Here is a 27,152-nt window from a genome sequence, read left to right on the forward strand (position 1 = left end):
CTAAAATCCACGAATTAAACAATCAAATAACTAGAGTAATCATAAGTAGGGCTTCCTCTTAGCCTTAGCTAAGAGTTTAGAAGTCCATGAACGACGAATTCATAGTAGTTCTACGAAAAATATGCATAAAATAAAACTGAAGAAGAGAAACCAAATTGCTGCTACTCTACCGCTGCCTTGTACCACGCCAGAAGAAGTCCAAGTCCCTCTCTATCGCTCGTATCTTCCCTTTAATATATGTGCCTCTAGTCCAAGTTTGCTTAAAAATAGGAGTTCCAATCAATTTGAGATTCTTTCCTGAGATATCTCCATTGCCTCATGTAATCATCTTGTCGATCTTTCTTTAATTCTTTTCATCCTTCCTTTTCTATATCAATTGTCCTTTGCACTACCTCACTTAAAAGCCACATACTGGAATTTGGTTTTGGGCAAGTGAATTTGATTCATCCTTCTCCAATAAGTTGAAAAGCCCTCCTTTGAAACTATTGGCTCTTGCTCCAAATAAGTAAAAATCAACCCACCTATTCATCTTCAACCTACAAATAGAATAACAATTAATTAAATGGATGAAGCCAAAGTAATTAGGAAGACTAAAACATATAGTAAGTGTCAAAACCTTGTTAAATTTCATTTTTTATCAATACACATCCTTATACATATAAATTACAAAAGTATAGTAATTAACTCCAAATTAATCTAAATGAAGCACTAGCAAATATAAATAATAGATCACATATGTAATAAATACGTGTATATCATATACAATAACAAAATGGACATAATAGTAAGAGTGGGATACAACAGTAGTGGCAGGGACATTGGTGGTAAGGGTGGTGGTGGTTGCGATGGTGGTGATGATAGCAGCAATGGTGGAGGTATGGTGTTAATAGTGGGATGTGGTGGTTAGGGTGTATAGGTAACAATGGTGCTAGGGGCAATGGCAATGTCGATGGTGCCAATTTTAGTTGTGCTATAAAGGTAACAATGGTGTTAGGGGCGGTGGTAATACAGGTGGTGCCAATTGTGGTTATGGCGGCAGTGGTGGCGGTTGTGGTTATAGTGGAGGTATGGTTGTAGTGCTAATAGTGGGATGTGATGGTTGAGGTTTAGAGGTAACAATGGTGCTAGGGGCGATAGTAGTGCAGGTGGTGGCAGTTATGGTTGTGGTGGCAGTTGTGGTTATAGTGGAGGTATGGTTGTGGTGCTACTAGTAGGATATGGTGGTTAGGGTGTAGAGGTAACAATGATGCTATGGACGGTGGTAGTGCTGGTGGTGGTAGTGGTGACGATTATGGTGATGGTGGTGGTGGTGACGACAATGATGGTGGTGATAATGGTGGTTATGGTTATGGCTACAGTGGTGGTGGTTGCGGTTATGGTTATAGTGATGGCAACAATAGTGGTGGTAATGCGTTGATAATGTAATGTTAATGTTTGTAGTGGTAGGTCGTAATGGTTACTTTATTCTCTAAGGGATCAAATGTGTGTGGAAGACAAATAATGTCATCTTTAAAATATTAATGAAGGTATTACAATAATTGAAATATGTATAACAGGCTCAACTCTACTTTTTATTAGCAGCTTTTAAAAGCATCCTGTAGGTTGCTTTTAAAAGTTACTATCTAGAGGCCATTTCTTTTAAAATAAGCTCATATTTTACTTTTACCAAACACTTTTTTACTGCTTAACTTTAAAATGAAGTAATTTTTGGTGAAAAAAGCAATACCAAATGGGTCCTTAAGCTAAATATGTTAGGAGTGGTCACTTAGATAAGACGATGCAATGCATTTAAGAGAAGATTTGAGTCACATGTAATGTAACATCCCACATCGCCCAAAAGAGTGGATCATATAAGCCTTATGTGTATATTCTCATCCCTACCTAGCACGAGACATTTTGGGAGCTCACTGGCTTTGGGTTCCATCAGAACTTTGAAGTTAAGCGAGTTTGCGAGAGAGCAATCCCAGGATGAGTGACCCACTGGGAAGTTCTTGTGTGAGTTCCCAGAAACAAAACCATGAGGGCATGGTCGGGGCCCAAAGCATACAATATCGTGGTACGGTGAGGTCGAGCCCAGGGCGGGATGTGACAATTTGGTATCAGAGCTAATCCCTGGTCGGAAGTGTGCCGATGAGGACGTTGGGCCCCTAAAAGGGGTGGATTGTAACATCCCACGTTGCCTAGGAGAGTAGATCATGTAAGCCTTATATGTATATTCTCAATTTAGCACGATATTGTTCGCTTTGGGCCTCGACTACGCCCTCACGGTTTTGTTTCTAGGAACTCACATGAGAACTTCCCAGTGGGTCACCCATCATGGGATTGCTTTCGCGCACTACTCACTTAACTTCGGAGTTCCGATGGAACCCGAAGCTAGTGAGCTCTCAAAAGGCCTCGTGCTAGGTAGAGATGAGAATATACATATAAGACTTATAGGATCCACTTCCCTGGGTGATGTGGGATGTGACAATTCCCCGAGATGTGGTGGGGGCCCGGGCCGGAATGTGACAACTCAATTCCAACATAGCACGATATTGTTCACTTTGGGCCCCGACTATGCCCTCACGGTTTTGTTTCTGGGAGCTCACATGAGAATTTCCCAGTGGGTCACACATCATGGGATTGCTTTCGCGCGCTACTCGCTTAACTTTGGAGTTCCGATGGAACCCGAAGCTAGTGGGCTGCCAAAAGGCCTTGTGTTAGGTAGAGATGGGAATATACATATAAGACTTATATGATCCACTCCCCTGGGCGATGTGAGATGTTACAATCCACCCCCCTTAGGGGCTCGACTTCCTCGTCGGCACACGCGGCCAGGGTTAGGCTTTGATACCAAATTGTCACATCCTGGGCTCGACTCCACCGTATCACGATATTGTCCACTTTGGGCCCCGACTATGCCTCACAATTTTGTTTCTGGGAGCTCACATGAGAACTTCCCAGTGGGTCACCCATTATGGGATTGCTTTCGCGTGCTACTCGCTTAACTTCGAAGTTTTGATGAAACCCGAAGCCAGTGAGCTCCCAAAATGCCTCATGCTAGGTAGAGATAAGAATATACATATAAGGCTTATAGGATCCACTCCCCTTGGCGATGTGGGATGTTATATTTAAGCATAAGAAAGTTTCACTTTACTGATCTTTTTGTAATTTTCTTGTGGTGCATATTAACAATTAAGTCTAAAATTACTTAGTATTTGTCACTAGCAATAACTATTTAATGGTATATTTATCTCTACTTGTAAGTAAGAGGCCAAAATTTGACTCATATGTATGGCGATTTCGATACTAATTATTTGACTAACGTATTGTACGACGTAGCCCAGATTCTTTGTTAATATGGAGTTACTTTATAATTTGAATGTGTCATCGCGGGTATATCAATTTTTATGGGAGATAATTCATAATATTATCTTGGCTTTTTAGCCAAAATGATTCATGAGATTGGTTAACTCCTCACTTTGGTCACTGAGATTTGAAATCAATAGAAGTGGTCTCTGAGTTTGTCCATCATCAATCATTTTGGTCTTTGTGTGAAATTTTTTGTTAAATAAGAATCAAAATGACAAAATAGTATGGGTTGTTCACCTGAGATAATTAAATAGAAAACTTCATTTTAATCCTTAAAAAATGAGATTGGAAATCAATAGAGATTGGTTAACTTTTCACTTTGGTCACTGAGATTTGAAATCAATAGAAGTGGTCTTTGAGTGTGTTCATCATCAATCATTTTGGTCTTTGTGTGAAATTTTTTGTTAAATAAGAATCAAAATGACAAAATAGTATGGGATGTTCACCTGAGATAATTAAATAGAAAACTTCATTTTAATCCTTAAAAAAAAAAAGATTTTTAGACTATATGTCACATCCTGGCCTGGGCCCCCACCACATCCCGGGCTCGACTTCACTGTAGCACGATATTGTCCGCTTTAGGCCCCGACCACACCCTCACAGTTTTGTTTCTGGGAACTTACACGAGAACTTCCTAATGGGTCACTTATCCTGGGAATGCTCTCGTCTGAACTCGCTTAACTTCGGAGTTCTGATGGAACCCGAAGCCAGTGAGCTCCCAAAAGGCCTCGTGCTAGGTAGAGATGAGAATATACATATATAGGCTTATAAGATCCACTCCCCTGGGCGATGTGAGATGTAACAATCCACCTCTTTAGGGGCCCGACGTCCTCAACGGCACACTCGCACCACACGGCAAAATGGCTCTGATACCAAATTGTCACATCTCGACCCAGGTCCCCACCACATCTCGGGCTCGACTCCATAGTAGCACGATATTGTCTGCTTTGGGCATCGACCACACCCTCTTGGGTTTGTTTTTGGGAACTCACACGAGAACTTCTCAGTGGGTCACCCATCCTGGAATGCTCTTGGCCGAACTCGCTTAACTTCGGAGTTTCGATGGAACCCGAAGCTAGTGAGCTCCCAAAAGGCCTCATGCTAGGTAGAGATGAGAATATACATATAAGGTTTATAGGATCCACTCCCCAGGGTAATGTGGGATGTAACACTATAACCTTGTGTAAGATTAAAATCAAATTTTAGTCCCTAGTACATTTAATCATCTCATTTATTGCTTATATTTTGATGCTTTATTTATCTTTTTATTCTTATTTTAATGTATTAATTACATTTAAATTTAATTTTCATTTCATTCATCATAATATATTTTAATTTCTACATTTAGGCAACTAATTATTTTATAATATATATTCCGATAACAATTTTGTATATTCTTCATTCGGTAAATTAATACATTTGAGTATTTCAGTATATCCATTGATACAAACATGTAAGTAAATTTATTCAATATAATGCATTTTGGTACGTGCATTTTGGTACACACATTTGAGGATTAACATTAATTCAATATACTATATTTCAATATATACATTTTGGTACATACATTTCGGTATTGACATTTAGGTACATTAATTCAATATAATACATTTCGGTATATACATTTAGGTTCATTATAAAATATTTTGTTACAATCATGTAGGTACAAATATTTCGGTACAAAAAAGTCAATTTTATGTATTTTGGCATAGTCATTTCTGTACACTTGTGTATTTATATATTTTTGTATCACAAATTTCTTTTAATATTTTCTCATTTATGTTCATTTATAATTAAAGAACTAAATATGTGCATATTAATAAAATTAAAATTTAATGTGGAGAGATTAAATAAAAATACACATTTAAATAACAAAAATAATTGAATATAAATTTTGGTAAAAGTACACTATAAGGGATTAAATTGAATATGTAACCTAGTACCAAGTTTTTATTTTATTTATTTATTTTTTAATCTTTTGCAAGGACTAATGTTCAAAAACCCCATAATTAAAAACGAGTGAAATTTTTTGGTCCTTGTAATTTTGTTTAATTATCTCAGGTGAGGTTCTTTAATATTTTTGTCCAAGTCGAAGTTCACCTGAGATAATTAAAAACAAGTTGTGATTTTATTCCAATAAAATTCAAACCAAAACTAAAACAAAATACATTATGTTTCTAAAGTAAAATTCAAGTCATTATAGAGATTATTACAAAGTATATGTCTTAAATTAATGGTTCCACTCACAGTGATCTTCGACACGAGGTCTAACTTGGACTCGTTAGACATTCTTTTCTAATATGTCATGTTCCTTGGGTAGTGTTGGCGAACAGTAGGCCCCTGTATCACATGCCAACAAGCTATGAACAACTTTATCAGTTGCTCGCCTATGCACTGGGTCTATAACGACATTGATCTTTACTTGCGTAATACGAACAATACAATTGGTTTTAACCAACCGACATGCCCTGCGCACTAGTCTGTCATCTGGTAAGTTTGGTACATAACCATTAACACCTACAATGGAAAAGCAAAAATGCTTTAATATGCAATGATAATTGGTGACATTGTTCATCATGGTATATAACATTAGTCTTTTTAATTTCTTACTCCCGTGTCGATGACGAACTGCACTTCTCTTTCTATTAGGTGCTTCAATAGGTAAATCATTATGAGTATCATCAAGCTGGGATCCTACTGCGTCTCGATGTTGATAAGAAGTTTCCCTAGTACCAATTACGGGTTGGGATTGAGTGCGATGAAGTGAGGTCCCACTCACACCACTTATGGTCTGGGAACGAGTACAGGGTGAAAAAGGTATGGTGTTTTCCCGCCCAGGTCATGGAGGATCAATGCTTCTTGGCTCTAACTGCGGAGCATCACTCCTGGTTGCAACACCCATAGAATGAGATTGTGTGTGAGAAAGATAAGTTTGCCTCAAAATATCAGGCCTATTAATCTCTTGACGAAAAGTAGGAAGAGCAGCTCCGATAACATATGTAGACGGTGACTGGGATGGCAGAGGCGGGATTCTTGTTGACAAAAGAGGTCGTTTCCTGTTTTGGCTAATCATTGGCATCTACAAGAAAAAAACAAAAAGAACCAAGTTCAAGTTAAATGTAAACACATATATGCAGTGCCTTGGAATTCTTTGATAAGAATAAAAATCAAAGAAATTGACGCATAAAAAATCCAAATAAAAAACTTTACTTCAATTTGTAGTGCACCCTAAGTTACAAGAGCCGACCAATAACATGCCCTGACCAAGAAAAAATCAGAACAAAAAGTAATGATAACCTAAAGGTCTTGAGCCAAACTATAATTGAGCAATATATTAAATAGTTTGGTTATATCCTCATCGTTAAGCCTGGTTGCTGCTTCTGCAAAATTATGGAGATGATCATGAGAGTGAGAGAGATGATAGAGGCAGAGACGTGAATGAGAGTCAGTTAAGAGTGCGAGAGCCCTAATATATAAACTTAGGGATTTAGGATCATCAAAATTGTTTCTGAGCAGGAAAGACCCTGCCAAGTGTTACAAGGTAAGTAGGAATTCTTATGAAAGTGAAATCAAATGGTGCGCTGAGAATGAAGAATATGGGAGGGAGATCATGAGCAATTGGGGGATGTGAACCAACAAAATAGGTTAGGAATGCCTTGAATTTGATAAGTTTGTTCTTATCACGTAGATGTATTATCACTTTGTTGATGACACACTTTATTGCCTTTCTTCTCAATTTGCCGATGAAATACTTTGTTGCCTCACATCATCGGCCAATATTTCAATATAGCGGGAAAAGTTTTGACCAGAGTTTACTCGTCAAAACAAAATTCGTCAGGGCATCGAATTTACGCCTACAAAATGATTGTCGGTTAACGTTCCAATTTTCTCGGCTAAGATTGGCGTTGTAAATTAGTTCTGGCATAAGTGTTCAGACGACAAATTAAAATTTTTGTCGAGAAATGACTCTTGTGCCGACAACATTTTGCTTTGTCGGCAAAATTATAATTTGTAGTAGTGAGAAATGGAGATTAACTAAGTTACCTTATAGCAATGGATTGCCTTTGCATGCACCTCAACCTCGTGGGGTTCTGTGGCTTTTTCTTATTTTTATCTTGGTATTAGCTTTTGAGGATTATCTTTTTGTTCTTTAAAATAGATCGTTTGCGGGGATATGGCGGTGCAGAGTTGTATATGGAACCGGATCCCCTCCAGATTCCATAAATCTAAGCCTACTAATCAATGCATTCGAGTCATTGAAATTTGATCCAACGGCTACGATTATTATAACTTTTAGAGGAGCTCCTTGTTTGTAGCCGTTAGATCAAACTTAAATGGTCCAGATGCATTGATTAGTGGGCTCGGTTTTATAGGATCTGGAGGGGATCTAGTTCCATTGTATATTACTCTTAATCATATAAAGTTTGACTTCATGGAAGCACAACTGGCCTCTTCAAAAGCTCTTGTCCTACTTGTATAATAAATGAATATGAGTAACGATTTGATAATGTGTTTACCGTCACGTGATTTTTTAGTTTTATAATGTTATTTGCAATTTTTTTTTAAAATATAATATTACATTATTAAAAGAATAGTATTGTTTACACACTCATTTTTACTTCTCATACGAAGTTATTAATTTTTGGTTGTTAATCTTTTTTAATTCATTTGATCTGACAGTCAAAAGTTGAGACAAGTGTGTAAAAAGTAAAAATGAGTGTGGATAACACTATCCTATTAAAACGAGAAGCCACGGTAACAGAACTCTGCCGATATACCAAGTGGTTGGAATTTGTTTTCAAAAGACGATATTATCTACACTAAGGTGTGCGGGAGTGAGCTAAGCTTCACATTGGGCTAGCCATAATAGTGTGATTCAAATTTTCCTTTGAAATGAATCAAACCTAAGACCTCTCACTTATGACTTACCAGTGAAGAAAAATATCTCAAGACCATAGTACTAAGAACGAGTGTCAATTCTTAGATAAAAAGAAAGCAACCTTGTTTAGAAAGCATAATTCAAACTGAGAATGAGTGTCAATTTCAAAAATCATTTATGATAAATTCTTATAAAAAAAAATGATTGTGCACCATGTGAAAAGTATTTTACATGAATATTTAATTTATTGCCACTTAGTACTATAGTCTAGTTATATTTCTCTTCACATCTAAAAGAGGTTTTATGTTCGATTCTCGCTTAAGGCGATTTTGAACCACATTATTACTAATTTATTATGAGACGAAGGGTACCCCATCTCCTTAGTGTATATAATATCGTTTGTTAAAAAAATAAAGAAATTTAATTTCTTTTCTAATTAATTAAAGAAAAAAAAAACATAAATAGAAAGAAGGTTGCAAAAGGGAAAAAAATATATTAACCTTGTAATAAAAAGGAAAATAAATAATAAGGGGAAATTTTATTTAAACTCAAATAACCTCACTCTACACCCAACTTAAATTTTAAATGGAAATTATCATTTTTATCTTATTGTATAATTACTATTAAGTACAAAATAAATTAACAATAAAACTAAAAATTATTAATAAACCCCCCAATCGTCAAATACTTAGCACGCAACTTTTTGTGAATTCCATTACACTATGTTTGGATGAGGGAAATAAACATAGAATTTTGGTAAAAGTCATAATTTATAAATTGACAAGCACTAATTCTCTTGTTTGGATTCATAAACATAGAAATTTAGAATTTCCGCGTGGAAAAAAAACTTGGAATTTGGGACCTCTAAATCCCAAGTTCAAATTCCATGTAAATATGTGTCATTTCTCAATTTCTATGATTGAGAGATTAAAAATAACAAATTCCGTATTCAATTCCATTGTTTTTTTATGTTGACCAAACAAGACAATTTACAAATTCTAAAAAATAAAATCTCGTCATTTCAATTTCCGTCATTTTTAAATTGCTTAGTAATCTTAAATTTCTCCACCCAAACATACTAAGCATTATGAGAAGATTAAGCGTATGACCTTTTTTTGGGCATCCAGGTATCCAATTTTCCTCTTCCACCTCATTTGGATGGTAATGCCTTGGATAAAGAAGAGCATTGCTTGAAGAGTCTTCAAGCACTTGACAAAGATGGAAGACTGACACCTCTAGGGAGGGCTATGAATCATTATCCTATGGGTCATCGTCACTCTAGGATGCTCACTGTTATTCAAGTCTTGATTGAGAAGAGTTTCGGAGCTAAGTTAGTCCTAGCATGCGCAGTTGCAGCTGCTGCTGCTTTGAGTTTGTCAAGAAGGCCATGACTTAATGAGTCCAGTCACCGCTCAATTCAATTGAGTCCAGTCAGTGTTTACCATGTGGTCACTCCTTCTCCTCCGGCGACTATTTCTCGCCGTCTCCGGCTGCACTAACGTTTAACGCCTCTCGAACCCCCACTCTCTCTTCCACTTTCTCTCACATTGCTTCTGTAGAACCACTTTTTCAATAAGCAGCTTCTTCCCAACCCCTCTCCATTTCAAAACCCCGGCCCGCCCGACTTTTCTCGCTCGTGCCGCCGTTTCTCTTTAGCCTTCGCCCATTCGCCTCACATTTCTTCGGTAAGTTCTTGTTCTCTTCACTTTTTCTGGTGCCGCAGGTTCTCTTTACAGACTCTCAATTTTGTGCTTTTTATTTTTTACATTTTTTTTATGGTCCAATGTGGTTGTTTAAGTTGGGAATTTGATTTGCGGGTTTCGAATTAGGGTTTGTAATGTATGGTTTTAATCCAAAAAAAGAAGTTTTTTCCAATAATGGGGTGTTCCAGTTTCTTGTTTATTTTGTGACTTTGTAGATTTTCTATATATTTATCAGCTATTAAACTTCAATAATGATTTGCCTGCAATATGGTTGTCCAGAGTGTTTGAACCTTCAAGCCCCTGAAAGTGATTGCCTTGCCTAAACAGTCAAAACTGTACCCCATTGGGTCCCATGCATCCACTTGAGTCTATTCAACACCACTTTATAATCCCTTTTTACGCCCTTTACAGCTCCTTTTTTTGTCACTTGCTGCCTCATTCGGTCAGTCAATCTCTGTTTGATTATTCAAAATTCTGAACGCTCACATGACAATTTTACAGTGTTCCAAATATATATAATGGGTTGCTTCTGAGATGGTCATGGGGGCATTCCACCGGCTTGTTAAATTTCTGGGGTTTTAACTGCCTTTTCAGGTACCAAGTTCTGAATATTGCATGCATTCCTTCTTGACTTGTATGAAAATTTATGTTGACTGTTATTTCCTTGAGTTTATCGTAAATTTTTTGGAACTTCAATTTGCTGTTGGCGTAAAAACTGTGTTTTTTCATATTTGTTTGTTTGTTTTTATTTATTTTTTATTTGGGCTATGAGTTGCCTTGATTCTTGCCTTTTTTACTTTTCAGTGGGCTTTTTTATTCATTAACTTTGATACGCAAACATGATTTACACTTAAAAGGAGGTCATAGTACTGATTATTTGTTTTTGTAGGATCTATAAGCATATTCAGATATGCCTGAACTGGTCGAGCATCTCCGTAAATCGCGTCTCCTGCTTTGTATCTTTGTTGCATTCCTGTTAAATACTCTTGCGACTTCGGATATTCCCTTGGGTTCCAAAATTTCTGTAGCTGATAAAAACATATGGATCTCTCCAAATGGTGATTTTGCATTTGGATTTTTTAACCGTTCGGACCAGCCAAACTATAGTTTCGGGATCCGTCTCATTTCGAAATCATTTCCTCTTGACCAACAATTTTTGGTATGGAGTGCTGCAGCTGATCTTATTGTTGGTAACAATTCTTATGCCCAGCTGACCCAGGATGGCGAACTAGTTTTATTCGATTCCTTGAAGAGTGTCACTGCATGGACCAGTAAAACAAGGCAGTTATCAGTTGTTTCTGCTGCTCTTAATGACAATGGAAATCTTGTTCTATTGAATCAAGAGAAACATATTGTTTGGCAAAGTTTTGATACTCCATCCGACATACTTCTTCCTGGACAGAGCTTCTCTACATTGCAAACACTTGGAGCTGCAAGCAAGAATTGTGTGTCCAGTTACTACACTCTTTTTATGTGTTGTGGCTCCTTGAAACCATTCTGTTGTTTGCCCTAATTTGATTTTTACATGAAGGGAAAGCAGACGGAGGAGATAGATCAAAGACAGGTTTGCGCTTGAAAATGTGTCTCGCGCCTCTCACATGACACCACTTAACAGAAAGTTTGATGAAATTTTCTTAAATATAAAGGTAGGGAGTTATTTGGTTGTCTTGTACTAGTTAAAGGGATAGATGGGCAAGAAAAATAGTTAAGGGGTGACTAGCAGCCTGTGTGATAGTTCCGTGAGGGGCGGATTTAGTTTTTTCCTGGGTTCTGTAAACTTGTGCAGATGGGACTGTACACAACCTTGATGGTTACTTTCAGATCCATGCTAAATATGTGGTGACAGGAACACGAGTTGATGTGACCTAATGCAGCTTTTTTTCCCCAGATTCCTTAATGTATGGTAATTCTCTTGTCAGCTGGACCTAGTATTTATAAGGCTTCCGACTGAGTTGCTGCATCGCATTGGGGATTAGTTCATTCCATTTCCAGCTGCATTTTCCTTTTTCCTTTGTGCTTCTGAGAATTGGGTTTTGCCTTAAAGATTGTATGGAGCATTGCATCTTTTACTTGAATGACAAGCAACAAACTTTTCACTCTGTGCAAGTCTTCAGGGCTTGAAAATCAAGAAGTTGATTATTGTTTAGTGAAGCTTTCGATCTGCTTAATTAAAGCTTGTGGTCAGCTTGTGTCGTATGGTTAGCCGAAATCTAACAGGGAAGCCCCGTCTGCCATGGCCAAGCTTTAACTGCTAGTTGTAACAATGGAACGGCTCTGTATGTGCCTCATTAAACGCTGAATTCCTCCGACAGTTCTACCTAGTTTGATGATGGTGAAATCGCCAACCGTCGGAATTACTAGATCGGAAAATACCGCTTCTAAAAAACTTGAGTTTCCGGGAGACAATAAGCAAGCAAAATAGTCAACTACACGCACAACTAGTTTGATGTAATAGAAGGTTGATTAAAATGAAGTAATATTACAATACATGAACATGACAATTTACATCAGCCGGAACAAAATACAAGCAATTGAGAAACAACAAAAGATCGGACAATGAAACAAATACAAACAGAGAAAATAAGGGGCAGCGGCTTTGGAAGACGGCAGCCCTGTTTCTATTCAAAGTAAACATTTGGAACATGAGAAATCTTTGGCCAATCTTCTCCTGTGTTGCGCTGGCATCTCCTCTCCAGATCAGGACACTTTGTGATTCTAAGTTCTGTTAAGGCAGTGAGGCGGTGCATCTCCTCTGGCAAAGACAACAGTTTGGGACATGATTCGAGCATAAGCCTTCTAAGCGATGTGAAACTCGTCAACCACCCAGGTAATGCCTCCAAGTTCTCACATTCTTCTATACCCAAGTCTTGTAGTGTGTTTGTGGCTCCTTGAAACCATTCAGGCAATGCCACCATTCGTGGTACTCCTACAATCCACAATTTTTGGAGCCTCAGTTGAATTCCTTGATAGTTTTCCATCACCAAACCAAGTTGTTTGCAATTGGCTATGATCAGAGTGCGTAATGACTCAAGATAACTCGTATCATGCGGCAAACACGTTAGATTACTACACTCCTGAATACAAAGATATCGAAGTGATGGCAAGCATCCCACTCCATTCTCTGGAAAACTTGATTGTTTTATGGTAAATTCGAGGCATCTAAGGCTGATCAACTTGCTCACGTCTCCAGGCAACTCTTCAAGATTCACGCATCTACCGAGAGTCAGAGCTTGCAAGCTCTGCAGCTTACAGATTGAATTGGGTAGTGCGGTGATTCTTTCATTTCCAGCCAAGTTCAGGCTTCTCAAATGCTTCAAAGAACCAATGGAACTCGGCAACAATTCCCAAGATGCATTGACTAATCCAAGGCACCGCAGATATTTGAATCTTGAAATGCAAGTGCTGAGGAAGGATTCATCAATATTTTCATAACTCTCTACTCCAATAGTCCGCACTTTACTCAACTTTTGCAAGGTTGTTGAAATATTTTGGCCACTTTTCAAAATTGTTAGATGTCTAACATTTTTAGAGATGCCTTTCGTCTTTGCAGAGTCTACTATCAAACTCTCACCTTGTCCGACTGATTGTACAAGGTCATGGATGAGATCATGCATATCAAACTCATAGAAGAAACAGGAATCCTTAACATTTTGAAAGAAAGATCTGTCCCATAACTACTTTGAAATATAGCTCACCAACATCTTCCAACTCCATATCCCCATGTTCACGAGATTCAAGGATTCCATGTGCCATCCAATGATTGATTAATTCCCTGCTATCAAATTTAGTGTAATTCTTTGGAAGAGTTGAACAGCAAACAAGGCAATGCTTCAAATGAGGGGGCAATTGAGTATAACTCAGTCTCAAAGCAGGTAGAATGTGACAATCTCCCCCTCGTTCTAATTCCCAAATCTCCGAATCTCTAATCAACTTCCATTGACGCTCATCAGTCTTTGAGTAAAGTTGACTCCCTAATGTTTTCACAGCTAAGGGAACCCCTCCGCACTTGCTTACAATATCTTTTCCCATTTCATAGAGGCTTGGATGTTGTCTTTCTTGTCCTTCGTCAAATGCACACTTTACAAACAACTTCATACAATCCTCAAAAGAGAGACCTTCTAAGTTTATGCAGGTTCCAACTGTGCCCATGATTGAAGCAACTGAGATATTCCGTGTTGTCACCAAAATCTTAGATCCTATCTTGGCCCCCTCTACCAACAAATCTCTCAACTCGCTCCATTTGATACGATCCGCGTTCCACACATCATCCAGGACAAGCAGAAATTTTTTATCCTTTAAAGCATCTCGTAGTTGTGCTTGCAACTGATCCAGAGATAACCCTTCACTGATCTGTGTACCTAATGCAGAGCCAAGGATCTCTTTTGTCAATCTAGTAAGATCAAAGTTCACTGACACATGCTGCCACATTCTTAAGTCAAAACTCCCAACAACTCTCTGATCATTGTACACCGACTGGGCAAGGGTGGTCTTCCCTAAACCTCCAAATCCCACCGTAGGAATAACAGATACATTCCCATTATCCCCACCTTGATGATCATCGCCTTGTTGCATTAGAAGATCTACAATTGTATTTTTCTCCGTGTCTCTACCAATAACCTCCGAGGCACGGACAAATGAGTGGGTCGTATTCCTATTCTCCCTCAGATGATCACCGAGATGTGGGTGATGATGACAAGGTCGAAGATCACCAAAATTCTTATCTTCTTTAAGCTCTTGTAACCTCGCTCTTATGTCCTTAATTCCATGACCTACTCGCAAGTCGAATGCAACTGGATTAGAGCGGGAAAAGAAACGGCGTACCTTTCTAGTTATGCCACTGCCACGCACTTCCCTTCGCAAAGCTTCGCACTCAAACTCGTTCAACAGATCCTCCGCATCAAGGAACACATCTTTAAGTTCTCGTAGCCAACTGCTTAGGTCACCGTTACCTGCTTGCTTCTCTTCGGCATCCAATAGCACGTCTTTGATTGTGGACATGGTGCGTCGAAGTTTTTGCAGATCTGCTTTAACACCCCACGCCAAGCAAATCTCCTCAGAAGCAATGGAGCTGAGCCTTTCAATGAGTTTGGCCGCCAACGGAAAAGCAAGCTCGGTCATCTTCTTTCTTTGTTTCTTTCTTTCTTGTTGAGGTTACAGAAACTGTAGTTCTTTTTGTTGAAAAGATATTTTATTGGTTGAACAATTATGACAGTACACAGGTATATATATAGCCACAGGCTCATTACATCAGTGCCCTTATCTTCAACAACTAATTACACAATTACCACAATTAACTATTTACTGTTATAACAATCTATTGACTGGTTTAGATGTCTGAATACACCCCCTTAAGCTGAGCTTGAGATCAACTTAGGAACAAAGAGGAAGCTTGGATTTGAGATAGCTGAATCGACTTTTGGGAAGATATTTGGTGTAAAAGGAAAGCAACCTTGTTTAGGAAGCATAATTCAAACTGAGAATGAGTGTCAATTTCAGAAATCATTTGTGATAAATTCTTAAAAAAAAAAATGTGCAGCATGTGAAAAGTATTTTACATAAATATTTAATTTCTTGCCATTTAATTCTTCACATGTAAATAAGAGGTTTTAGGTTAAGTTCTAGCAAGACGATTTTGAAACACATCATTGTTAATTTATTGTGAGACGAAAGCTACTCCTATCTTACTAGTATATTAATATCGTTTGTTAAAACAAAAAATTTAATTTCTTTTCTAATTAATCAAAGAAAAATATAAATAAATAAAAACAAGGGTGCAAAAGGAAAAAAAATATTAACCTTGTAATAAAAAGGAAAAGAAATAATATAAAGAAGGGTACAGTCGTAGCAGCAAAATCTTTTTCTCACTCTCTCATTACCGCTCAATGCACTGTCAGTGTTTACCGATATAGTCACTCCTCCTCCGGCGACTATTTCTCAGTCTCCGGCTGCACTAACGTTTAACAGCCCCTCTAAGCCCCACTCTCTCTTCCACTTTCTCTCGCATTGCTTCTGTAGAATCACTTTTTCAATAAGCAGCTTCTTCCAAACCCCTCTCCATTTCAAAACCCCAGCCCGCCCGACTTTTCTCGCTCGTGCCGCCGTTTCTCTTTAGCCTTCGCCCATTCGCCTCACATTTCTTCGGTAAGTTCTTATTCTCTTCACTTTTTCTGGTGCCGCCGCTTCTCTTTACAGACTCTCAATTTTGTGCTTTTATTTTATTTACATTTTTTTATGGTCCAGTGTTGGGAATTTGATTTGCGAGTTTCGAATTAGGGTTTTATAATTTAGGTTCTACTGGAAGTGTTGCGTTTGTTGAGTTGATATATGAACCACCACTTCTAGTTCTCTTTTATCCTCTGCTTATATATCTGTTTTTTTTTTTTCAGGAAGGAAAAGCATCTCTTGAAAAGCCTTAAGAAAAAGCAGAAGGAGGAAAGCAAATTTGACAAACTGGTTAGTAGTGTGGTACTCGCTGTCAATGCTTAAAGTTTCAATTTTTATTACATTTTCTTATCTCACTAATTCAGAAAGGGTTTGATTGCCCTAGTGGTTAGGGCGTTCGTCTTCAACCACTGCGTCCCGGGTTCTCCTCCATCCCGGACCGCCCCTGGTGTAAATTAAAGTAGTAACATCGCTTGTATTCAAATGTCACTAATTCATAGTGTAAATGAGAAAAAAAGTCATTTCCTGTTTGCTCAAGCTGCTGCCAATCTATGGTTTTAATCCAAAAAAGAAGCTTTTTCCAATAATGGGGTGTTCCAGTTTCTTGTTTATTTTGTGATTTTGTAGATTTTCTATATATTTAGCAGCTATTAAACTTCAATAATGATTTGCCTGCAATATCGTTGTCCAGAGTGTTTGAACTTTCAAGCCCCTGAAAGTGATTGCCTTGCCTAAACAGTCAAAACTGTACCCCATTGGGTCCCATGCATCCACTTGAGTCTATTCAACACCCACTTTATAATCCTTTTTACGCCCTTTACAGCTCCTTTTTTTGTCACTTGCTGCCTCATTCGGTCAGTCAGTCTCTGTTTGATTATTCAAAATTCTGAACGCTCACATGACAATTTTACAGTGTTCCAAATATATATAATGGGTTGCTTCTGAGATGGTCATGGGGGCATTCCACCGGCTTGTTAAATTTCTGGGGTTTTAACCGCCTTTTCAGGTACCAAGTTCTGAATATTGCATGCATTCCTTCTTGACTTGTATGAAAATTTATGTTGACTGTTATTTCCTTGAGTTTATCGTAAATTTTTTGGAACTTCAATTTTCTGTTGGCCTAAAAACAGTGTTTTTTCATATTTGTTTGTTTGTTTTTATTTATTTTTTATTTGGGCTATGAGTTGCCTTGATTCTTGCCTTTTTTACTTTTCAGTGGGCTTTTTTTCCTAATGAAATTCATTAACTTTGATACGCAAACATGATTTACACTTAAAAGGAGGTCATAGTACTGATTATTTGTTTTTGTAGGATCTATAAGCATATTCAGATATGCCTGAACTGGTCGAGCATCTCCATAAATCGCGTCTCCTGCTTTGTATCTTTGTTGCATTCCCGTTAAATACTCTTGCGACTTCGGATATTCCCTTGGGTTCCAAAATTTCTGTAGCTGATAAAAACGTATGGATCTCTCCAAATGGTGATTTTGCATTTGGATTTTTTAACCGTTCAGACCAGCCAAACTATAGTTTCGGGATCCGTCTCATTACGAAATCATTTCCTCTTGACCAACAACTTTTGGTATGGAGTGCTGCAGCTGATCTTATTGTTGGTAACAATTCTTATGCCCAGCTGACCCAGGATGGCGAACTAGTTTTATTCGATTCCTTGAAGAGAGTCACTGCATGGACCAGTAAAACAAGGCAGTTATCAGTTGTTTCTGCTGCTCTTAATGACAATGGAAATCTTGTTCTATTGAATCAAGAGAAACATATTGTTTGGCAAAGTTTTGATACTCCATCTGACATACTTCTTCCTGGACAGAGCTTCTCTACATTGCAAACACTTCGAGCTGCAAGCAAGAATTGTGTGTCCAGTTACTACACTCTTTTTATGAGTGCTTCTAGTCAGTTGCAACTTCAATGGGAAAGCCATGTCACCTACTGGACAAGTGGAAGCCTTTCTAGTTCAAACCTCAGTGCTTTCATCACTTCTGATGGAACCCTACAACTCCGTGACCAAAACTTGAAACCTGTGTGGTCACTGTACGGTCAAGATCACGATGACTCCATAAATTACAGGTTTCTTAGGCTAGATGTTGATGGTAATCTCCGATTATACTCATGGGTAGAAGATTCAAAGTCATGGAGATCAGTCTGGCAGGCTGTTGAGAACCAGTGTAATGTCTTTGCAACCTGTGGCCAACGTGGTATCTGTGTCTTCAATGAATCTGGGTTGCCTGATTGTGAATGTCCGTTTAAGCAGCAAACAAATGAGTCCACTTCCAGATGTTTTATTCCAAATAATCGCTGTTCTTCTGGTTCCAACATGCTTCATTATAAGCATACTTTCCTACATGGAATGTACCCACCAACTGATGATGTAGTTGCCAAAGTTAGTCTAGAGGAATGCAAAAGTTTGTGTCAGAATGACCTGACTTGTACCGCTGCAACATTTTCGAATGATGGAACTGCACGATGCTTAATTAAGAGAACACCGTATGTTACTGGCTATTCAGACCCCTCACTGAGTTCTGTATCTTATGCGAAGATGTGTGCTGATCCATTTGCTGTAAATCCCAATCTCTCATTGTCTTCCCCTCCTTCACTCAATCGGTCTCATAAGTTTTGTTTCCCTTGCCTAATTGGAGCAGCGGCAGGAATGTTCGTTGTATTTATTATAGTTCAACTGGCACTTGGTTTCTGGTTCTACAGAAGAAGAATTTCGGTTAGGAAGAAAGCTGCTTTTGCTCATACCAGCCTAAACTCAAATGGTTTGATAGTGTTATCGTTCTCTGAAATAGAGGAGCTTACAGAGAACTTCAAATATCAGATTGGGCCAAAGATGTTCAAAGGCGTTCTTCCAAATAGAAAACCAGTTGCTATCAAAGATGTGGATGCAAGCGTAGAAGAAAGAAAATACCGGGGTGTAGTTACAAAGATAGGTAACATTCATCACAAAAGCCTTGTGAAGCTGCAGGGCTACTGTTGTGAGGTAGATCACAAATTTCTGGTCTATGAATATGTCAAGAATGGTTCTCTGGAGAAGTATATAGAAGATCTTAAATTGTGTAAGAAGCTGACTTGGGGGAAGAGATTTGATACATGCATAAGTGTCGCAAGGGCAGTCTGTTATCTACACACAAGCTGTAGGGAATTTATGAGCCATGGGAATTTGAAATGTGAGAATGTTGTACTGGATGAAAATTTAGAGGCCAAGGTGACTGAATTTGGACTTGGGAACATAGTCAGCGAGGTATCATGCTCTTCGTGCTCATCTGCAGAGAGAGATGTGGAGGACTTTGGTAAGATGGTGTTAGAATTAGTAAGTGGCTGTCGAGTTGGGGATCTTTGTGAGTGGGCATACGAAGAGTGGCTGCAAGGGCATCCAGAGAATGTAGTGGACAGGAAAATAATTGGCGGGTTTATTCCACAAGAGCTGGAACGTGCTTTAAGAATTGCATTTTGGTGTATCCAAATTGATGAACGTAGAAGACCTCCAATGAGAGAGGTGGTTAAAGTATTGGAGGGCACCTTGAGCGTTGATCCACCTCCACCCCCTTTTTCTCGTCATGGGCCATGGGATGACGAAGAGAAGCCATAGAATCCAGCTATATGGAAGATATTTTATTTTATTTTAGAAATATCCTCAAGAGTTTTAAGCTGTGCATGGTAGGACTAACAGCACAACGACAATTTAGCCTTGTGTTCTTGTCTTTGGGAGTCCTAACAAGAGATTTCCCCCCTATCCGAGCTTGACCATAATGAAATGCTATTTTGCCATTTAACTTTCGAATTTCGTGTTTAACGTTGAAATGTATTTTACATTTGTGCCCTCTTTTTTTTCTCTGCATATAAGAATAATCACGACACTAATGAAGTCCCTGCTCTCTTCCAAGTAGCCAAATCCAGTTTTCTCAGGTATGAATTCTCATTTCATTTTCATTATTACATGGCCTAAAGATCTGGCAGTTTTGTATTTTGGTTATGAGAGGGTTTTGCTTTTCTTGTTATTGTTAATGAAACTACTGATGTAACTTGCTGGTATTGCTTTTGTCAAATTGTTGCTTTCCCCATGTTTTAGTTGATTGGATTTCTCGCTTTGCTTCCCTTTGGATAAAAAGGAGAAAAAGGGAGGCCAAAAACTGACATCCTTTGATTGTCTCCGGTGGTGGAGTTGGTTGGATTTGCCGAAGTTGTAGAAGGTGTGAAGGTTTTCGTATTCTTGCTTGAGATGGTGATCATCAACTCCCTGACCCAATATTTGACTCAAAGCAAGAACTATTACCGTGTATTGGATACGTAAATACAGTTTGATTTGTATTTACTCCAATGTTATCCCTGATTGTTGTGCTGTGAGATTTGCTTTCATTTTTCCCTTATGATTGAGAGCTTCAAGGACCATATTCCCCGGTTTATCGGTCGCTTAAGACCACGTTTCTTGAGCAACTTTACCACTTCGGAATGGAAATGTTTCTTTGATATGGGGATTCGGCAAATTTGTCCATTTCATTAGCTGACCCTCACCCTGTTCTATTCAAAATAAACATTTGGAACATGAGAAATCTTTGGCCAATCTTCTCCTGTGTCGCGCTGGCATCTCCTCTCCAGATCAGGACACTTTATAATTCTAGGTTTTGTTAAGGCAGTGAGGCGGTGCCATCTCCTCTGGCAAAGACAACAGTTTGGGACATGACCTGAGGCCAAGCATTTTAAGCGATGTGAAACTCGTCAACCACCAGGTAATGCCGCTTCTCACAATCTAAAATAGACAAGACTTGTAGTGTGTTTGTGGCTCCTTGAAACCGTTCTGTTAATTGTTGCCCTAATTCGACTTTTACACGAAGGGAAAGCAGATGAAGGAGATAGATCAAGGACAGGTTTACGCTCGAAAATGTGTCTTGTGCCTCTCACATGACACCACTTAACAGAAAATTTGATGAAATTTTCTTAAATCTAGAGGTAGGGAGTTATTTGGTTGTCTTGTACTAGTTAAAGGGATAGATGGGCAAGAAAAATAGTTCAGGGGTGCAGGTTGGCGGGTGGGGGTGGTGGGGTAATCGGCGGTTTACCCATTGGAGAGTACAACTTCTAACAAATTTGAATTTCTAATAAACAAACAAGCACAATCATCAACCGCAGAAGGAACCGTGGCTGATATATCATAAACCTTCAACACCTTGCGTGTTCTTCGTTATGCTCAGATGTAACCATTCCTCGTTCAAAAGTATCCGATTCTTGTCTTTAGGAGGGTCACTCCAACATAATTTGTTCATGTAGTAATGTCAGATAAGTAGCTGGATGGTGCATAACTTGCCCCTGTTCAGGTTCACGCCAAGCCGATGCTTCTTTTGGCCGATTGTTTTATGCGATCAAGAGGGTGATTCCAGTATGACTGATAAGGAGGGACTTTGATTAAAACTGAGTAATATTACAATAAATTAAAATGAAGTAACGTTGTAATAAATCAACATGACAATTTACATTGGCTGGTACAAAATACAAGCAGCTCAAACACAAGAAAAGCACAAACAGAGACACTGAGAGGCTGCCGGCATTAAAGACGGCGCCCATGATTCTATTCAAAATAAACATTTGGAACATGAGAAATCTTTGGCCAATCTTCTCCTGTGTTGCGCTGACATCTCCTCTCCAAATCATGGCAATCTACAATCCAAACATCTGTTAAGGCAGTGAGGCGATGCATCTCCTCTGGCAAAGACAACAGTTTGGGACATGAGTTGAGGATAAGCCTGCGAAGCGATGTGAAACTCGTCAGCCACCCAGGTAATGCCTCCAAGTTCTCACAATCTTCTATAACCAAGACTTGTAGTGTGTTTGTGGCTCCTTGAAACCATTCAGGCAATGCCACCATTCGTGGTACTCCTATAATCCCCAACTTTTGGAGCCTTAGTGGAATTACCTGATAGTTTTCCATCACCAAATCAAGTTGTTTGCAATTGCCTATGATCAGAGTGCGTAATGACGCAAGATAGCTCGTATCACGCGGCAAACACATTAGATTACTGCACTCCCAAATAGAAAGAAATCGAAGTGATGTCAAGCTTCCCACTCCATTCTCTGGAAACCTTGATTGTTTTGTGGTTAATTCAAGCCATCTGAGGCTGATCAAGTTTCTCATGTCTCTAGGGAACTCTTCAAGATTCACGCATCCAAAGAGATTCAGAGATTGCAAGCTCTGCAGCTTACAAATTGAATTGGGTAGTGCGGTGATTCTTTCATTTGCAGTCAAGTCTAGGCTTCTCAAATGCTTCAAAGAAACAATGGAACTGGGCAACAATTCCCAAGATGCATTGGTTAACTTAAGCAGTCGCAGATATTTGAATCTTGATATGCAAGTGCTGAGGAAGGATTGATCAATATTTTCACAACTCTCTACTGATATAGTCCGCACTTTATTCAACTTTTGCAAGGTTGTTGAAACATTTTGGCCACTTTTCATAATTGTTAGATATCTAACATTTTCAGAGATGCCTTTGGTCCCTGTAGAGTCTACAACCAAACTCTCACCTTGTACGACTGATCGGACAAGGTCCTTGATGAGATCATGCATATCAAACCCATAGCCGAAAGTGTAATCTTTAACATTTTGAAAGAAAGATCTCTCCCATAACTCTTTGAAATATAACTCACCAACATCTTCCCACTCCATATTCCCATGATCACGAGATTCAAGGATTCCATGTGCCATCCAATGATTGATCAATTGGCCGCTATAAAATCTAATGTAATTCGTTGGAAGAATTGAACAGCAAACAAGGCATTGCTTCAAGTGAGATGGCAATTGATTATAACTCAGTCTCAAAGCAGGTAGAATGTGACCAGCTCCATCTCGTTCTAATTCCCATATCTCAGAATCTCTAATCAATTTCCATTGACGCTCATCAGTCTTTGAGTAAAGTTGACTCCCTAAGGTTTTCACAGCTAAGGGAACCCCTCCGCACTTTCTTACAATATCTTTTCCCATTTCATAGAGGCTTGGATGCTGCCTTTCTTGTCCTTCTTTAAATGCACACTTTACAAACAAAGACAAACAATCCTCAAAAGAGAGAACGTCCAAATTTATGTTTCCAACCGCCCCCATGATTGAAGCAACTGAGATATTCCGTGTCGTCACCAAAATCTTAGTTCCCACCTTGGCCCCCTCTATCAACAAATCTCTCAACTTGCTCCATTTGATACGATCTTCATTCCATACATCATCCAAGACAAGTAGAAATTTCTTATCCTTTAAAGCGTCTCGTAGTTGTGCTTGCAACTGATCCAGAGACAACCCTTCACTGATCTTTGTACCTAATGCAGAGCCAAGGATCTCTTTTATCAATCTAGTAACATCAAAGTCCACTGACACATGCTGCCACATTCTTAAGTCAAAACTCGCAACAACTCTCTGATCATTGTACACCGACTGGGCAAGGGTGGTCTTCCCTAAACCTCCTAATCCCACTATAGGAATAACAGAAACATTCCCATTATCCCCACCTTGTATCATTAGAAGATCAACAATTTTATTTTTTTCTGTTTCTCTACCAATAACCTCCGAAGCACGAACAAAGGAGTGGGTTGTATTCATGTTCTCCTTCATATGATCACCTAGACGAGGATGATGATGAACAGTGCGAAGATCAGCAAAATTCTTATCATCTTTAAGCTTGTGTAACCTCTCTCTTATGTCATTAATTCCATGGCCTACTCGTAAGCGGAATGCAGCTGGATTAGAGCGGGAAAAGAAACGGCTTACCTTTCTAGTTGTGCCACTGCCACGAACCACTTGCCTTCGCAAAGCTTCACACTCAAACTCGTCCAACAGATCCTCAGCATCAAGGAACACATCTTTAAGTTGTCGTAGCCAACTGCGTAGGTCATTGTTACGTGCTTGCTTCTCTTCGGCATCCAGGAGCACGTCTCTGATTGTGGACATAGTGCGTCCAAGGTTCTGCAGATCCACTTTAACACCCCACGCCAAGCAAATCTCCTCAGAAGCAATGGAGGCGAGCTTTTCAATGAGTCTGCTTGCTAACGGAAATGCCTGGTTAGCCATCTTCTTTCTTTCTTACTTTCGTTCGTTCTTTCTTTCTTGATGAGGTGAGTGCAGGGGAATTGAGATAGTATGAATACTGATGATGATGCTTCCTTATGATAAGTAGTCTAATGGCCAAGCACATTATGAGTTCACCTAACTTTTTGATGATGATTTGTTGTAGACATCGGTAAAACGTAAAAGATAAATGGTTAGATTGTTGAAACACATTATGAAGTGAACTCTACAAAAATGTGTGTTAAAAGCGTGTGTCTCTAGATCCTATTCCTATGTGTGTGTGTGTATATATATATAATAAGGGTTAGGATCAAGGGACAAAGAGTTTGCCAAATATTTTTACACTCTTTCGTAACATTTGAATCTTATAACATCCAATTGTCTTTATTAAGAGTTATGTGGAGAATTTTCTAAACATTAAATAACTTGAATGGGGATTTGGATTATAATTAATAGGGTCCATTAAAAAGAAATATATAAAAGAATAGAATAGAATTGACAAAAAAAATTTAAAAAAGAAGGTTAAACTCTTATTAAAAAAAAAAAAAAAAACACAAAACCAACGTTGAAGAACGCCTAAATCCTAAATCTTCATTCTTGGATCTTGGGTTGATAGGGTTTTGCTATAGAGGTGACAAAGCGATTGAGTCGCTAGCCTAGAATTAGGGCGCTTAAACCTTCTCAAAACAAAACCCTAATTTATTTTCTTAAGCAAAACTCTCTCTTTGCCTAATATCATGTTTTATTATTCATTAATGTTCATTGTTTGATAAAGGCAAGAAGGGTTGATACCAAAAAAAAAAAAAAAAAAAAAAAAAAAAAAAAAGAGATATTACACCCAAGGCATGGATTTGCAAACCTCATTGGCAAACAAGGGGGAAGATGGAGGTTAAATTATTTTCAAGGTTTTGTTTTTCTTTTAATTCAATTAGATTTCAATAGATTTTTCTTTTTAATTAGTATTTTTCTTATAAGTTATAATCCAAATCACCATTCAAGTCATTTAATGTCTAAAATCCTTCACATAACTCTTAATCAAACCTTTGGATATTATAAGATCCAAAGGTTACCAAAGAGTAAAAATCTTTGTCAAAATGTTTGTCCCTTGATCCTATTCCATACATACAGACACACACACATACACACACACACACACACACACACACACACATATATATATATATATATATATATATATTATAATATATGAAATAGGATTAGGGACAAATATTTTGACAAACATTTTTACACTCTATATTAGCTCTTGAATCCTTTTGCACCTAATGGTCTTGAATAAAACTAATATAATTCAAGATAAACTACTAAATGATGTGACGATGAGATGGAAATAAAAAGACTTTACTCAGTTAAAACATTTTAAGGAGCAATATATATACATAGCTAGGCTATATCTTACTTCTTCTATGAGGTAGAACATTTACGCTATGGAATGTTTACTTGAACATTTAAGGCTGATCAACTTGCTCATGTTTATAGGCAACTCTTCAAGATTCGCGCATCTAGCAAGAGTCAAAGTTTGCAAGCTCTACAGCTTACCTATTGAATTGGGTAGTTCGGTGATTTTTTTTTCGTTTTCAGTCAAGTCCAGGCTTCTTAAATGCTTCAAAGAACCAGTGGAACTCGGCAACAATTCCCAAGATGCATTGACTAATCTAAGCCACCGCAGATATTTGAATATTGAAATGCAAGTGCTGAGGAAGGATTCATCAGTATTTATACAACTATATTCAAGGATTCCATGTGCCATCCAATGATTTATCAATGATGAACCATCAAACTGAACATATTTCTTCTAAAAAATAGAACAGCAAGCAATGCACTGCTGTAAGATATTTATGAAATCATACGAACAACAATAAGACATTAGAATCACAGATTTGATAAACAAAAATTACAATAAATCCATTTCAATTTACTTATCTTTGGAATACGGAAGACATGACTCTTACAGATGACAAAAGAGTCTTCTACTTTCAACAAGCAGAAGTGTTCTAGCAATAATATGGTTTGCTTAGAATGGAACGTGTATTTTGTGAAAGTATGGACGCTCTTAATAGAGTGATTAGGGTTCCTCCAATCCCATCTATTATAGTCATTGGAGGATACACCAAATCACCATTTAATCTTAATGTTGTCCAACCAAGGCAAGTACAATATGTCTTACTTAATTAGTGTTTCAATTAACCAACTAAATATATCTTGATTCCATGATTCTTGCTAACCAATTTTGAATCATGTTAAAAGTTAAATATCTTGAAGATCAAGTTATTTGCCTTTTAAGTTATTCGATTCATAATAATTGACAACTCAATATGAGTCTTACAACTGCTTCAAATGAGAGGGCAATTGATTATAACTCAGTCTCAAAGCAGGTAGAATGTGACTAGCTCCCTGTCGTTCAATTTCCCATATCTCAGAATCTCTAATCAATTTCCACTGACGCTCATTAGTCTTTGAGTAAAACTGACTCCCTAATATTTTCACAGCTAAGGGAACCCCTCCGCACTTTCTTGCATTATCTTTTCCCATTTCATATAGGCTTGGATGTTGTCTTTCTTGTCCTTCTTCAAATGCACACTTTATAAACAAAGACAAAAAATCCTGAAAAGAGAGAACTTCTAAATTTATGCATGTTCCAACCGTGCCGATGATTGAAGCAATTGAGATATTACGTGTTGTCACCAAAATCTTAGATCCTATCTTGGCCCCCTCTATATAACAACTATCTCAACTCACTCCATTTGATACGATCTTCGTTCCACACATCATCCAAGACGAGCATAAATTTCTTATCCTTTAAAGCGTCTCGTAGTTGTTCTTGCAACTGATCCAGATAAGACGCAACCCTTCATTAATCTCTTTTGCCAGATATCAAAGTCAACTGTCACATGTTGCCGCATTCGTAAGCCAAAACTCCTAACGACCCTCTGATCATTGTTCACTGATAGGAGCATATTCATGCGACTTAAATGGCTTGT

The 27,152-nt window shown here is 38.2% G+C and overlaps 5 protein-coding genes and 1 long non-coding RNA gene across 9 annotated transcripts in view; 3 read left to right on the forward strand and 3 right to left on the reverse strand.

Annotated features, from left to right (window-relative positions):
* The first annotated feature begins 772 nt into the window (after positions 1–772).
* On the forward strand, positions 773–1,425 carry LOC125473512 (putative glycine-rich cell wall structural protein 1). The gene is made up of 3 exons (XM_048576421.1): positions 773–875; positions 995–1,065; positions 1,186–1,425. Exons 1-3 carry the CDS (start codon positions 773–775, stop codon positions 1,423–1,425), a joined length of 414 nt encoding a protein of 137 aa, XP_048432378.1.
* A 7,950-nt stretch (positions 1,426–9,375) lies between these two features.
* On the forward strand, positions 9,376–12,032 carry LOC125473581. 2 transcript variants are annotated; one of them, XR_007255434.1, is made up of 3 exons: positions 9,376–9,915; positions 10,435–10,527; positions 10,823–12,032. It is a non-coding gene; the product is annotated as an uncharacterized LOC125473581 (long non-coding RNA). The 2 variants fall into 2 exon arrangements; XR_007255433.1 differs by lacking the exon at positions 9,376–9,915 and having other exon boundaries at positions 9,957–10,527.
* Positions 12,033–12,375: 343 nt separating this feature from the next.
* LOC103927739 (disease resistance protein RGA2-like) lies at positions 12,376–15,115 on the reverse strand. Its single transcript, XM_018642689.2, has one exon. It carries the CDS (start codon positions 15,049–15,051, stop codon positions 13,576–13,578), a length of 1,476 nt encoding a protein of 491 aa, XP_018498205.2. The 5' UTR covers positions 15,052–15,115; the 3' UTR covers positions 12,376–13,575.
* Positions 12,552–13,547, reverse strand: LOC125473513 (putative disease resistance protein RGA3). Its single transcript, XM_048576422.1, has one exon. It carries the CDS (start codon positions 13,545–13,547, stop codon positions 12,552–12,554), a length of 996 nt encoding a protein of 331 aa, XP_048432379.1.
* Positions 15,116–15,511: 396 nt separating the features above from the next.
* LOC103963089 (G-type lectin S-receptor-like serine/threonine-protein kinase SD3-1) lies at positions 15,512–19,932 on the forward strand. 3 transcript variants are annotated; one of them, XM_048576638.1, is made up of 4 exons: positions 15,513–16,074; positions 16,320–16,386; positions 17,009–17,101; positions 17,407–19,932. In XM_048576638.1, exon 4 carries the CDS (start codon positions 17,428–17,430, stop codon positions 19,696–19,698), a length of 2,271 nt encoding a protein of 756 aa, XP_048432595.1. In that variant the 5' UTR covers positions 15,513–16,074; positions 16,320–16,386; positions 17,009–17,101; positions 17,407–17,427; the 3' UTR covers positions 19,699–19,932. The 3 variants fall into 3 exon arrangements, with proteins under 3 accessions (XP_018506887.2, XP_048432595.1, XP_009374141.2); XM_018651371.2 differs by lacking the exon at positions 17,009–17,101 and having other exon boundaries at positions 15,512–16,074; XM_009375866.3 differs by lacking the exon at positions 16,320–16,386.
* Positions 19,933–21,577: 1,645 nt separating this feature from the next.
* The window catches only part of LOC103963104 (putative disease resistance protein RGA1), a 66,937-nt gene continuing 61,362 nt past the window's right edge, over positions 21,578–27,152 (reverse strand). Inside the window, exon 2 of the mRNA XM_048576637.1 lies at positions 21,578–23,411. Within this exon, the coding sequence (XP_048432594.1) occupies positions 21,673–23,411 (1,739 nt within the window). The 3' untranslated portion in view covers positions 21,578–21,672. The remainder of the gene's footprint in view (positions 23,412–27,152) is intronic.

The sequence above is a fragment of a genome, unplaced genomic scaffold (genome assembly GCF_019419815.1).
Source record: "Pyrus x bretschneideri cultivar Hongxiangsu unplaced genomic scaffold, Pyrus_bretschneideri_v1 Contig9, whole genome shotgun sequence".
In the NCBI taxonomy this organism is placed as follows: domain Eukaryota; kingdom Viridiplantae; phylum Streptophyta; class Magnoliopsida; order Rosales; family Rosaceae; genus Pyrus; species Pyrus x bretschneideri.